This window comes from Heterocephalus glaber, unplaced genomic scaffold (genome assembly GCF_053883595.1).
Source record: "Heterocephalus glaber isolate CG9 unplaced genomic scaffold, H.glaber_assembly_v1.0 deba00001497, whole genome shotgun sequence".
NCBI lineage: Eukaryota > Metazoa > Chordata > Mammalia > Rodentia > Bathyergidae > Heterocephalus > Heterocephalus glaber.
The window spans coordinates 12,546,408-12,559,763 of record NW_028258320.1 but is presented as its reverse complement, the minus strand read 5'-3'; the positions used below and the strand labels follow the sequence as shown (position 1 = coordinate 12,559,763).

General features: G+C 41.2%; 1 protein-coding gene across 45 annotated transcripts in view; it reads left to right on the top strand.

The window, feature by feature from the left end:
- The window catches only part of Lrmda (leucine rich melanocyte differentiation associated), a 1,370,443-nt gene that overhangs the window by 605,501 nt on the left and 751,586 nt on the right, over positions 1-13,356 (top strand). For 44 of the 45 annotated variants that reach the window (XR_015440503.1, XR_015440505.1, XR_015440504.1 and 41 more), the window contains one exon: positions 5,603-5,740. Coding sequence is in view for 24 of the 45 variants with exons in the window: in XM_087185375.1 (XP_087041501.1) it covers positions 5,603-5,740 (138 nt within the window). In the remaining 21 variants the exon portion in view is untranslated. The remainder of the gene's footprint in view (positions 1-5,602; positions 5,741-13,356) is intronic. The other variant, XM_087185374.1, reaches the window with a different exon arrangement.

Sequence of the window (13,356 nt, the reverse complement as noted above, 5' to 3'; positions counted from 1 at the left end):
TCAAGATCTTCAGTTTCTTTATAAAATGTATAATATAATTACCACTTCAGAGTATGCTGGAAGACTTACATGGTGTAACACATGGGAAATAATTTTGTTAAGGCCAAAGACTTCACCATTTCTTTGTACATTTGACTGTTAGCTAAAACCTCAATGCTTTAAAAAATAAACCCAAATTGGAAGTATCTGAGGTACAGAGCACAGCTGGCTGACAACACATTATGGTCTGTCCCAGAAACATGTAAGACTCCTTCCACTTCAGTGTTTTAACTCCCTCCTCTTTTGGGTTAGGAAATTGGGAGTCATTTTTTTTCCCATAGTAATGCAGTTTCTTTAGGACCTAGATTTGAATCTAGACCTGCCACCTGTTGGCTCTGTGACCTTTAACTTGTTTCCTTCATTGTTGCTTGGACATGATAATATTTCTGATATGTATGTAAATAAAAATAAGACGTCATTATACAGTATATTTGACATTTCAGAAATCCTGTACAGGGATTAGCCCTAGTTAAAATCCCTCTGGTGGTTATAGAAGCTGCCTTTTGACATGGAGCTGAGCTCAGAGGGGTGGGTGTGCCCATTCTCACTCGAGGAGCTGCTTCAGACCTGTGCAACTGAACATGCACACCCAGAGGCTCCCCTTCTCCCTCCCACTCCAAACTTGCAAAGCAAGATGATGCTTTGATCTTGAACCCTCCCCAGAAAATCTCCTTTGGCAAGCCTCGCCATGACAGCTGGGCTCCACCATGGCAACTTTCTGTAGACAACACTGACAAAAATCTAAACGCCAAGTCCTCTGGAGAAGTCTTGATGAGGGAAACCAGGTGTATGCTGCGAATCCAGCTGGCGAGAGTTGAAACCATGCCAGGTAGCTTCACATTTTTGTAAAAAAAAGAAGAAAAGTCACCCTTAGGAGAAGCCCTGAATCCATTGCTACTGCTGTGGTCTTGGTTAACCAGAGACACCGAGTTTCCTCCACTGATTGCCTCTGCTTAATTTTCCATGCAACTTGACAAAAAGGAATGTGACAAGTTCTATCTCAACTTGCAATCAGGCAAGACAGGGCTGTGTTTGTCCTTGCTAACCCAGGAGACTGAGGAGCCAATTAAAACTCCTTCTCCTATTTCATGTTCTGGTGGTGGAATCAACACAGAGATGAAGGGCTGGTCCAGAGCATGTGGGGAGGAGGTGCTGGGGCTTCCTGTCTGGTGTGGATCCAGGGGGCACCGCTTGGATCAGCCTACTTTATCATTTAAGGGTTGTTGAAAGGCTGAGAACAAGAAAGCTTCTGCCACACAAAATATCCTAAATAAGGCAGGCACCCAGAAGGCCCTTGGCTTCCATTGGTACTAAATAGCTAAAGCTTCTTGGGGCCCACACATCCTTTGCCCAAGAAATCCCATTACCAGGGCATTTGGTGCTCACCTCCCCCCAGCCTCCTGCTCAGGGGCAGATCCAAGTTTCGTAGAGTGTGAAACTTATATAATTTGAGGGAGTCCTCTTAAAAAACAAAGACTACGTAATTACAAATATTTGTATGAATTTGGTATGAAAAGAATGTTTATTTGGAATAAAAATATATCAAAGCAAACAAAAAAATTTTAAGTTGATAAGTACCATAGATGTCAACATACCTAGAAAAGAAGCAGTCTTTTTATACCAGATATGCATGTATCAGAACTTTTTTTCTACTTTTTTCCCCCTGTACATGCCTTTAGAGCTTCATTATATGATGAAATGTTATAATATTGTCTGTAGCAAGAATAGAAAGATAATTCTCTCTTTTAGCATGGTTGATTGAAAATTGATTTGTAGTTTTTAGTAGTTCAGAAATGTCTCTGTTTCACCACTGCTGTGGTTTGGGTAAGTGTCCTGCAAAGGTCTATGTGTTAAAGGTTCGGCCCCCAGAATGGGACCCTTGGGAGTGGTATAACTTTTGAGATTTGGGGTCTGGTGAGAGACCCTTATGTCAGTGTGGGTGTGTCCTCAGAAGGAATTGTGGGACCAAGATTTCTTCTTTTCTCTCCTTTTGCTGCTGGATTCATGAGGTGAACAGTTTGTTCCACTCCACACTCCTGCTGCCCACCAGGGCCTCAAAGCAATGGATCTACCCAGTCTCAGTGTAAACCTGTAAAACTGTTAGCCCAAATCGCCTCTTCTCTTGATAAGTTAATTATCTCAAGTATTTCGTTATAACAGTGAAACACTGAGTAACACAACCACTCATTGGTAATTTCACTACTACATTATTAGTAAAACGGTTAGCATTATTAGATTTGGAGAAAATCTCACATTTCTTTTGTATGTAAAAGGTTTCAGAACATTTCAAGATAGAGGTGTGTGTTGGGTAAACAACATCTTAAATGTTCTTTGAATTGAAGAGCTCATTAAACATTGTATTACCAGTTTTATGTTGGTCTTTGAATATTGGTGTCCATGTGGTGGTTGGTGAGAATATTTTAGGAGGCCATTCTTACTGGTACTTTTATAGTAATTTAACAAGACACAGAAATAACTGCAAATCACACAGTTATACCCCCACTAAATCATAATTAACTGTCACTCCTATAAAATTCCTCTTTGCCAAATCTCCAGTATTCCCATAACATTTCTTGTTATCATCTAACTCAAGGGGAAATTGGTGGAGAAAGACAGTAATCTTAACCAAATGGAGTTAACAACTTTTGGAAATTTTATAAAAATATGTAACCATGTGATTATATTAGTTGGGCCATTCTCAAGACCTTGGAACGGCCCTGTGCAACCAAGGAGCCCCTCATACTTAAATTTTACTAACTTTATGTTAAGCCAACACATAAAGAAATGCTCAAATTAAAGTAGGCCTACTTCCTGGATGGAAGGTAGCATCCTATTAAGAAAAGACTGAAATGCCAATCCAAGTTAGTTGCCCAGTGTTTCTTCAACTTAAAAATCACACTGGTTTTGAGTTATATTCCTACATATTCCTATTTTCATGCAGTAGATGAAAAAGCAAAACTTTAAGGACTTGCCCTAAGAGGGAAACAGTTTTTAGTCCAACTCTTCCATCCATACTAGGGAGGGCTTCCCCTAGGTCATCTTAATCCCTCATCTACATAAATAACTTGAATTATTCCAAATCAGTATAGTTGACCCCTTTTGGCAGTCCCGTTGCTTGAAATTCTACAGAGGAAATACTGTGCTGGCTATCAGAAGTGATCAGCTTGCCTGGCTGCCACTCCTGGAATGAGTGGTTGGCCTGAAGGCTTAATGATGACCTGATAGGCATGAGTCCTAGTACTCCTCAGAGCATCCCATCTGATAGGTTCTATGTGTAGGGTATAAGGTTAGAATGAAACCTGAAGCAGAGAAACCAGGACTGAGCCTGAAGCCTGCAGGTCCAGGTCAAGGCACTGTGTAACCCAACCAAATGACACTGTTGGTCCCTGGCCAGTCTCGGGTACTTTGAAAATTTGGTGAAGGTGCTCCAAAGCACAGGGCCTGCTGAAGTGACCCTGCTTGGGCTTAAGGACAGTACTGGAAGAGTGGTGACAAGACCCCTTTTATTGAATTTTTTTCTTTTAACTTCTTTTTTATTTTTTCAATGTAGCAATGACTGCAAAGCATACAAAGATAGAACATGCTAGAAAAGTTGACTTTTCCTGGGAATTATTCACTGTCATTTTAACTGGTTAGATTTAAATGATTTTCTTAAATAGTGTGATCACCGGGCTTTAATTTAAAAAGCACTTACTGTGTTTTGTCTTCATGATAAAATATGTTGGTGTTTTGATCCTTAGCTACCTACCCCCTGCACTTCTGGCCTTAACTCCCTGCTGGGACCTTCTCTCTGTTCTTCTATGTGAATTTCTCTTCCCATTATCCCCATTCTAGAGTTTCTTTGTGGCCAATCTTGGATGTTATTTGTAAAAGATTTTAAATTAAAAACTTCAGGGTCCACTTTTCTTTGTTTGGGAAGTGGGGAGGATATTGGCAAATGGAGGCCATCAGTGGGTGAGCTCTTTTGCCAGTCTTTTTCTTCCTTTGCTTCTGCTCTGCTTCTACTTGTTTCCCTTTTGTTCCCACCCAGGATACAGATTTTTATTCTTACATGTGATGGAGGCAGAGGGTGTTGTAGGAAAAATGCTTGTAGAAACATAGCTTGGAGAATAAAAGACTCAAGAAAAATATGTGAGCTTCAGTATCCAAAGGCTCATCATGTAGAAGAGAAGAATGCCTTTTTTGTCTGTGACCCCAAGCAATTAAGGAAGATCCAATCCCAGAGAAAAGGAAAACCATTGGTTGTCATAAATGGAATGTAGCATCTTAGGGTGACCTCTTGGCAAATACATTAGGGATTGGATTCAGACAAAGGTTGGATTTGGAGTTCATTGTTTTCTGACAAAGTGAAACCAAGTATAAAAAAACCTGGTAAAATCCCAAGGCTAGATAATATCCTGAGGTGAAAGTAACTCTTTTCTTTGACTTTACCTTTTTTTCTTAGGTCTAAGTGGATGTCATTTCTAGAAACTACTCTGAGTCTTTGACTCTCATAGGTGGCATCTGTCTTTACATCTTAGCCTCTCTATACTCTGCTGCCATTCCCATGGCAAGAACCCCATTCTTTCTGTTGATATTGAATAACTCATCATGTGCTCCTGGTAATCATGGCTTCCACTCATGGCCTACCTAATCATCACTTTGCCTAGGACTCGGCTGGCTCATATGTATGGAGCTTAATGTAAGAGTTGTTATGCAAACTAGGTGGTTAAATCCTTTGCAGTACCTGCAATTCCATATATCTATGACTCTTGCATATTTGGTTTGGTGATCTCAGTGTTTGTCTTGAGTGGAAAGTGGATCCCAGTAAGAGATGGCTCATGGATAATCTCACCATCTCCATCTTTTCTCTTTCATTTTCTTCTTCATAGAATATTAGATTATGATAGACTCTCAGGAAATGTATTTCAACATGTCCAGTTGAACAAAACATATACTAATTTACTTGGGTTGTCATTTCTTCCTATCTTTGTTTTCTTTCTTTCCCAACCCAATGCTTTATTGGTACCAGCAAGGTCACTGAACATTCACATAGCCTCTCTGCAGGATCTCAAATCTTAAGAAAGGGCCAATCCCTGTGTGCATCCAGGCCATTCCCATTTGTTTCAGTGATAAATTCCTCCTACTAGAGAGAAGGAGAGTATACTTTTAATGAGGCTTTTAGAAATAATTTCTAGTTTTCACTACTGGAAAAAATAAACTTTATGAATTTGCAATGAAAATATTTCACTATGAGAAATCTATCCTTTTATAATTAAAAAGAAAGTATGAAGGAAAGAAAGGGGTAAAAAATGAAGTGTATTCATTCTTCATCGAGTTATATAGATGTAGCTTTACCTGTCCAGAGAAAAGTTGGGGTGTTTCCAGTGGTAGGGATGGAAAGCTAGTAATGCCCTACACCCACAACTAAGTTGATTCAGTCCTTACGCAGTCACTGCATGCACTAGATACACTAGGAGTACACTAGATGCATCAGCTCCTGGGCTGTGTCTATCATGTATGGTCTGTGCTCCTCCCTAAGCCTTTTGTCTTCCTAGACTAAGATCCTTAACTTTTGTCACATCACTGATTTGGAGTGTCTGCTTGATCACCTGACAGAAGTGACACCAGCTCTGGAGTACCTCAGCTTGCTGGGTAACGTGGCATGTCCCAATGAGCTGGTCAGCTTGGAAAAGGATGAGGAAGACTACAAGAGATACAGGTGAGTGCCCATATGGCTGGAGAAAGGAAAATATATCATTTTGAGGTATGATATTATACTATGGGCTGCATAGTTCATGTCTGGTATCAAAGGTCTACCTGTGACAATGGTAAACTCATTTTTGGAAACTTAAAGGTATTCTCTCCCTTTTTGAGGTTATAAGACCCAAGAAAGATGAAAAGTTGTTGTGTGGTCTAGATCAGGGGTTGATAAACTTTTAAAATAAACAGCCAAATAATGAATATTTTAGGTTTTACAAGTCATGTGGACTCTATCACAATGAATAAGCTCTGCTCTTGCAGTGCGGAAGTAGCCATGAATAATTTGTAAATGAATGGGCTTGGTTCTGTCCCAATAAAAACTTTACCCAGGGGTCAAGTCTAGCCTACTGTCTATTCAGTAGGCTAGACTTGACCCCTGTGTTGTAGTTTGGTGGACCTTTCTTATGTTGTTAGGTCTTTCGGTGGTCTGCCCCAGGGTTACGTTTTGGAAAGAGACTTCTTTCCATCAAAGTTTAGGGAGCTCATGTATAATCCTAACAGAAGGTCCCACAGGCTCTTTCCTCATCTCCGAAAAGCTACACTTCAGTGTCCACCAGCCATGCACGTGGATGGGCTCCAGGTAAAAATGGTGTTCTTTCTTCTCTACTTCTAAACTATCTGCTTTGAAACCCCTCATCCAAACTAACCTCTCTCAGGGAGTCTTCTTATCTTACCCTCTTATCTTTCTTTTACTTCCTCATTTTGATGCCTGTGTGCTTTCCTTCTTGATGGTTGTTTTGTAAGTGTTTTCAAAGATTTGTTTCACATGTGCAGTTCTTTTCTGATTGTGATATAGACTCTGATTAACATACCTTCTGAATCAATGTGAGGAGGGAGAAAGGAGGGAAGGAAATGAGAGAAGAAGAGAGGAGGGAAGGAAAGATGGAAAGAAGAAAGATAGAAAAGGAAAGAAGGAATGGAGGGAGGAAGGAATGTAGGAAAGGAGAGTAAGACAGAGAGAGAGAAATAGAGAAAGAAAAGCAAGGAAGCAAGGAAGAAAAATACTGGGTAAGCAGGGGAAATAGATTTGGAGGCAGTGAGGAAAGAGGAACTTATTCTCTTGGAACTCATATTCAAATCTGTGGTGACCCATAAGGGAATATATATATTTGGGGCATTCATTTTGTATAAAGGTAAAGCTGTAAGAAATACTGAAGGCTGTTGAATGTTGTTGATTAAAAAGACATACAACATACATATAAGTAAGTAAGGATATAACAGGAATTCAGTTATATATCTTTTTATGGAATAATTTTATATTTTAAAATTACTTTCTAGGTTTCTTGATTAATTTTTAGGAATTGTAGATGAGTCTTAAACCCTCTTAGAGCAAAACTCTAACCCTACTTCAAAAAAATTATTAAACCTGTCTCTGTGATGAAGATTTTCATTTGAGATGTGATGCTATAGGTTTGACTGTGAATTCTGTTTCACAGAAATATAGTTAATATCCTGCAGGTGAATGCATATACATTTCTAAGGTTGCTTAATCACTCAGAAATGGATGTTTTTTAAAACACTCTTAACAATTTTGAACCATTTAATAGCCTGATTTCAGTTGTGAAGCTGTTACTTAAAACATATTTTCTCTTCTTGTAGCACTTCTTTTAAGGTATATTTTGGAGTATCAAGAAATTTTTAGTAAAGCAAAATTGAGGAAGTCTCTCTTGTTTTCTTTTTTCTTCAGACTTCATTGCTTAATTCTTTGAAATGACCTAATAAATTTTATATATGTATCTATGTAGATATACATATCCATATATTTGTACACCCTAATATATCTGTACATCCATATATATGTATATAGTATATATGTATACATATATATATCTGTACATCCACATACATATTCACCTACATTCATTTATCATTCATTCATACAGCAAAAAGTCACTTGTGAATCTGTCTGTAGGCAAGTTTCTGTTGTTTTCTTTCCCTCTAGAGTGAGAAAGAATGTGGGAAGTTTTCAATTCCAAGGTTGTAAAAGGAAAAGAAAAGCTAATACAATTTTTTTTTGTTATTTTAACTCGTCACATTGGCAAAAATACTAAGAACCATAGTGTAAGGGGCCAGATGGGAAGATCTTATGTGAAGTCCACCTTGAGCAGTGGCCTCTGAATCACCCAAGGCATCTTAATGCATTTAGTGACAAATCTTAAAAAACTATCTACAGAAGATTGTAATGGTCATTTGACTCTAGCATTCCGAGACTCTCTTCTCAAGCAGTTTTGCTTCTCCTTTATTGTCACACTCCATGTTAGTATATATTCCATCCTGTATATTTCTCCCCCTACTTCATATATTTCAACATCTAGAGTATATTTCCAGTGGGTAAGAGCTGAGTCTTCTTGTCTCTTGAAGCCTCACCAACACCTAATGTGGTGCTGGACATGGAAAATGGGGATTGATAAATGCTGGAGGTGGTTCGAAATTACTTTCCTACTTAGCATCTCGGTATTTTGGCATAGATGCAGGGATCTCTGGTACCTCAGATGTCCACTGTTCATTTGGAATCAGATCCATTTGGATACCAATAAATGCAGTTAACAAGCAAGGGACTATGATTTGGACTCAACCCAAGCACTGCTTGTGGGTTGTGATTCTTGGGTGAGGGCTTGATTCCACAGGAGTAATCCATCTCTTGGACTAGCCTGGGCATCTCCTCCCTATCTGAGGCCTGTTTCCCTATGAGCATATGAGGAAAGGTGGTTTGCCAGTGCACTTATGGGCAAGTTGTCACATGGGGCTAGATTCTACGTAGGATGCTTGCATGCACCCAAAATCACATTTATGCCACATTACCTTAGAAAATCTCTGTCACCCACAACAACAGCAAGATGCTTATACTCTGAGAGAAGCAGCAATGACCAGCAGAGGGAAAGTGAAATGTGTGTCTGCCTGGTTACACTTTCACACATTTGCCATGCAGCGTGATTGTGCAGTGGAATGGTAGATTGATTCCCTAGCGTGTTTACATTTTTTTATGCATTTATTTATTTATTTTTATGTTTTATTGTTGATTTGATAAGCGCTGACCCTTGTATTTGGAAAAAAACCAAATGTATGCATGATGCAGTTCCATTCTATGGTCTGTAAGCAGCTCTGATTTATTATCCTGGAATTTGTGCTTCATTTGCCCCTGAGAAATTTTAGGGTTTCACAATATGACTTTTGAATTCAGAGTTCCTGTGGCACTTGTGTTTATACACAGCAGTGCAGCTGCTCGTTTTTTTTCTTTTGGTAAAATATTTTTCTGGCCCTTCATCCACGAAGTATGAGGTCTACCTTCTTTCTAGCTGTTACCCAGAGCCTTAGAGTGGAGCCTCTATGTAAATTTATGTGACATTTTTACTAGAAAATTGCTTAAAAAGTGAATAATATTTCTACAGTTTACTGTTTTTCACTTTAAGTACATTTTCTGACAATATGTCTTCTATTAATCATTTAAGCAATAGTAGGAGCCTTAAAGGAGTGTATTCAGAAGCAAGAACCCATGGTTCATTTAGTGCTGTCTAAAAAAATTTCTTATTGATTGGCATCCTCTGTGGTTATGTGATGTAATATTTATAATATGTCACACAGCCATACATCAAAAAAGTGCGTCTCTTGTTTCATTTCCATGGGAGATGCTGATTTCAAAGAGGTCAGCCCAGTTTTAGGTCATGCTGTGGCCAACCACTGGACCAGAAATGGGAAGTGAATAGATTTATGTAGCTATTGGAAATGGCATCACAGATGTTCAGGTTTTTGCTGAGTCTTTTCTCCTCTCCCCTCACACCCACCCCTTTGGCTCTCTCGCTTACCCCCCATGGATCCTGTTGAATTTTCTTGGCACTTATCCCCACAGTAAAACGGGCTCATTAAATTTCTATATGAGCATGAATATACTACAGAGTTGTTGAGTAGAGTCCTGGCCTGCTGGGGCAGGAGCACAACTGTGCCTGGGGTTCCCTTTGCTATTCATCAGAGTTCATGGCTGAGCAATGTCCACACTGTGTCGTTATAGGAGCCTGGACCTGCCTGTGCTTTGCTGTGGGGATGCATTGCTGCTGTTTGGGGATGAATATTGAGTGGAGGTGACAGCAGCCTTCAGGATTTGGGCAGGGAGAGGGTGGCCAGGCAAGGCTTGCCCTAGTGCTTAGAAATCTTTCTGGCCTCTTGTCGACTTCAACACCAGCTAGAGTAACCAATCAAGTCTGGGAAACTTGGATGCTCAGAGTGGTCTGCTGCCTTCCTTTGCAATGTTTCCTCTTTTTCTCTGCAGAAAGAATGGTGGCCTGAAGGTCAACAATGATCCACAAATGCTAGACTTCAACTTTCCAATAAGGGAGCTGGGCTTCTGGCCTCTTAGCTGCCCTCGGTCACCAAAGCCTGTGTTGTGCACTGTCTCCTGCCACTCCAGTCTCTGGCTGGCCTTTCCTTTGCCCTTCACCACAGTAGATCCCTCTGTGTTCCTTGCAACTCTGAATTATTTAAAACGTGACACTCTTTCTTTGTTCCCTGGTAGGGAGCAATGCTGGGGCCTGCCCAGCATCTGTAGCACTCAGCTGAAGGGAAAGAGGGAGGGACCCTCCGCAGTCTGTGGCTGCCTGGGCCCCACCATTTCCCACCCAATAGGAGCTGTAAAACTTGTGGCTTACATAACCCAGCTAGCATGCTCCAGCTAATCTACAATCTGGGCTTTGAAGATCACAAGAAAGCAAAGGTCACGACCCAGAGATCAAAGTGACAGAAGCCCACAGAGTAATTGCCGGTTACCCTCTGCAGAGGGCCTTGGACTGTCCTGTGGGTGTATTGTTTGCACAGAGACTTCAAACATGCTGCCGGTGAACTGTGAGGAAAATCAGCTGGCCTTTGCCAGTTGCCAGGCATTCATTAATGCTGTAGGTGAGCTCACCCCAGCTCATTAGAGTGAGATCATTGTCATCTCTCTGAGCATCTGGAGCTATTCCACACCCAGTGTTTGTTCATTGCGCCTTGGTCTTTATTTGCTTTTTCTCACCCTTCTCTGCTACCTGGAGGTGTAGGGGTGGCTGCAGGAGGAAACTGGTGTAACAAGAAGGGACAGTGTAGATGGTTTTTTTGCAAATCAACTTTGAGGCACGTAGAATTCAGGGAAAATAAAGTTTGAAGGAGGCTTACACATCATTTGGCCCATGACACCCGTTCACTGCATGGAGAAACTGAGGCTCAGAAAGGCAGCAGAGACTGAGCCAAGATCACCCAGCAAGATGAACTCAAAGCTTGGGCTCTTTCTTTGGCCCTGTTGTTCTCCAAGCCCTTCACTATGAATACTTCCCTTCCTTTCAATTATCTCCCCTATATTTTCAAAGCTTTGGTTTCTCCATTAAGTGACATGTAAACCAAGCTAACTTTTTCTTTCATTAATTGGACATATTTAGCATTTGATCAGTGCTTGTGATCAGCATGAGGTATCCTGTGTTATCAAACAGAGTGGGTATAATCCAGTCAACAGCAAAGAAGCATGATGTGTTAGCATGCTCACCCTGTTCTGCGAAGCTTTGTGAAAGATTGAAAACAGTTCATGGCCCACCCACGGGTGCCTTCTGGGGTGCCTGGTAGGGCATCAGTAGCTTCCACCATGTTCCCTGTTCTCCATGTATGGGAGCATGAAAATGATAAGAAATAATGCAGGGAAGCAGAAAATGCCACAGGCAGAAAGGATAGAATAAATTCTGGTGTCCTACAGCCTGTCTCTCTGAGGAACTAGAAGCTTGGTAGTTCTGGACCAGGACCTCAGAGAAAGAAACATGGTAACCAACCCCACCAGCAGATTGCAGAGACACATCCTGGCTTTTCTGTGCTTGTACCTCCTTACTGAGGAGCAGCCAGTTCCCTGGGATAACAGTTGTGGGCAGGAGGAAAGAATATCCTCCTCTGTCCTCCCTGAGCAATGCTAGGACACGGGGATTGAAGCAGAAAAAAATTGATTTTGATGATTAAAAAAAAAAACCTATGGGTTGTTCCTTTTTTCCTCCTATAATTTTTAGCTCTGTCCTTAGAGCAGTCTTTTAGGAAAATGAAACATTCTGCATGAAAGAGAAAATCTGGAAAGCTCTGGGTGCTGGTCTCTTACTTTTAGGAAATCCGTTTCCAGACAGAGTTAAGTGGATGTGTAAACACCTTCCCAGAGTCCCAGGATCCCTGCTTTCCTTTTGATAACCTCAGCTCCCCTTTCTGAGCCAGGAGTGGCCCTGACCACCTCAGCCCCGGGGCTTCCCTCCAGCCACCTTGAGAAGGTCAGAAACATTGGAGTTGCCCTCTGGAGCTAGGGATGTGAGACTTAGAACTTAGACGGATCTCTTTTCATTAAGCAATGCCCTGGCTTAACAAGCAGTTTTATAAATCTGAAGCTGTCTCCGGGTGTCGCAGGATTTATAGATGGAGGTTTCTGCCATAAAGTGGTTTATGATGGCTGCCTTCTGTGTTATTAGTAGCTGTCTCTTCCTTCAACCATTGCTGTTTGATAATAGCCCTAAAACACCCAGAATTACTTACCTGCAAGCCCCATTCCCAATAGCCCCTGTTGACAGTCTGAATAAGTTTACTGCCCTTTTGTTGTACTTTACCTTCAAAACAAACTGATTGAACCATCAATAGCTTGTGGAAGCTGACAGAGGGATGTCATCTGGACTAGCCCTTGTGATTGCAGGTTATCTGGGGGAGTTAACCTTCCCCGCATTGTTAACTGAAATGTTTTATGTACTATGCAACTTTAGGATATGGCTGTGATAACCCCAGTAACTAAGTAATACATCACAGTAAAGAGATTTTGGAGCAACAAATAACCCTGGATTAAATTTACAAGGGTTGAATTGATATTGTAAAAGCCTTCATTCTGTGGCTTTGGGAATCCTCTCTTGTATTTTTATGGCAAACTTGTATTACACTCAGAATTGAAGCTGCAGCTTTTGACATCCTGACATGACCTAGAACAAAGGGAAATAGATCTCCCAAGACCAGAGTGGGACAGGCGAGCAGGAAGCCCACTGACTTACCACTTGGCAATAATGTTGGGAGCCAGCTGCAAGCCACCAAAGGGCACGAAGATCTGGGAGACACTGCCACAGTCTGGACTCTGTGGATCACAGACCTTGGGGCAGGGAAGACTGCTAGCAGGACCAGGAAGGAGACTCTTGGCTGCCTCTTGATGCTTGTAATTCCGAAACTATTATTCCTCATGGTGTTATTTTCACTAGCACATTGGTTCTCTGCAGGAAAGCAGCATCAGCATCACCTGGGAAGTTATTGGAAACATAAATTCTAGGCCCCACTCCAGAGCCAAATCAGAAACCTAGTGCTGTTGTCTGCTCTGGGCTGAGGACCACTGCACTGGAATCTAAGCTCATTGAGAGCAAAGCCCTTCTGTTTTATTTGTCACTTTATTCTCAGCACCTCCGACAGTTCCTGGCAGGTGGTAGCTGCTCAGTAAGTATTTGCTGCATGTGTGAGTTAGAACATAAAGGAGGCATTGCTAAGGGGGCACTGAGGACCCTGGGCCGAGTCTCAGACTGAGCTGTTTGGTGCGAGTGTTCCTAGTGTCTCTCAAATCTT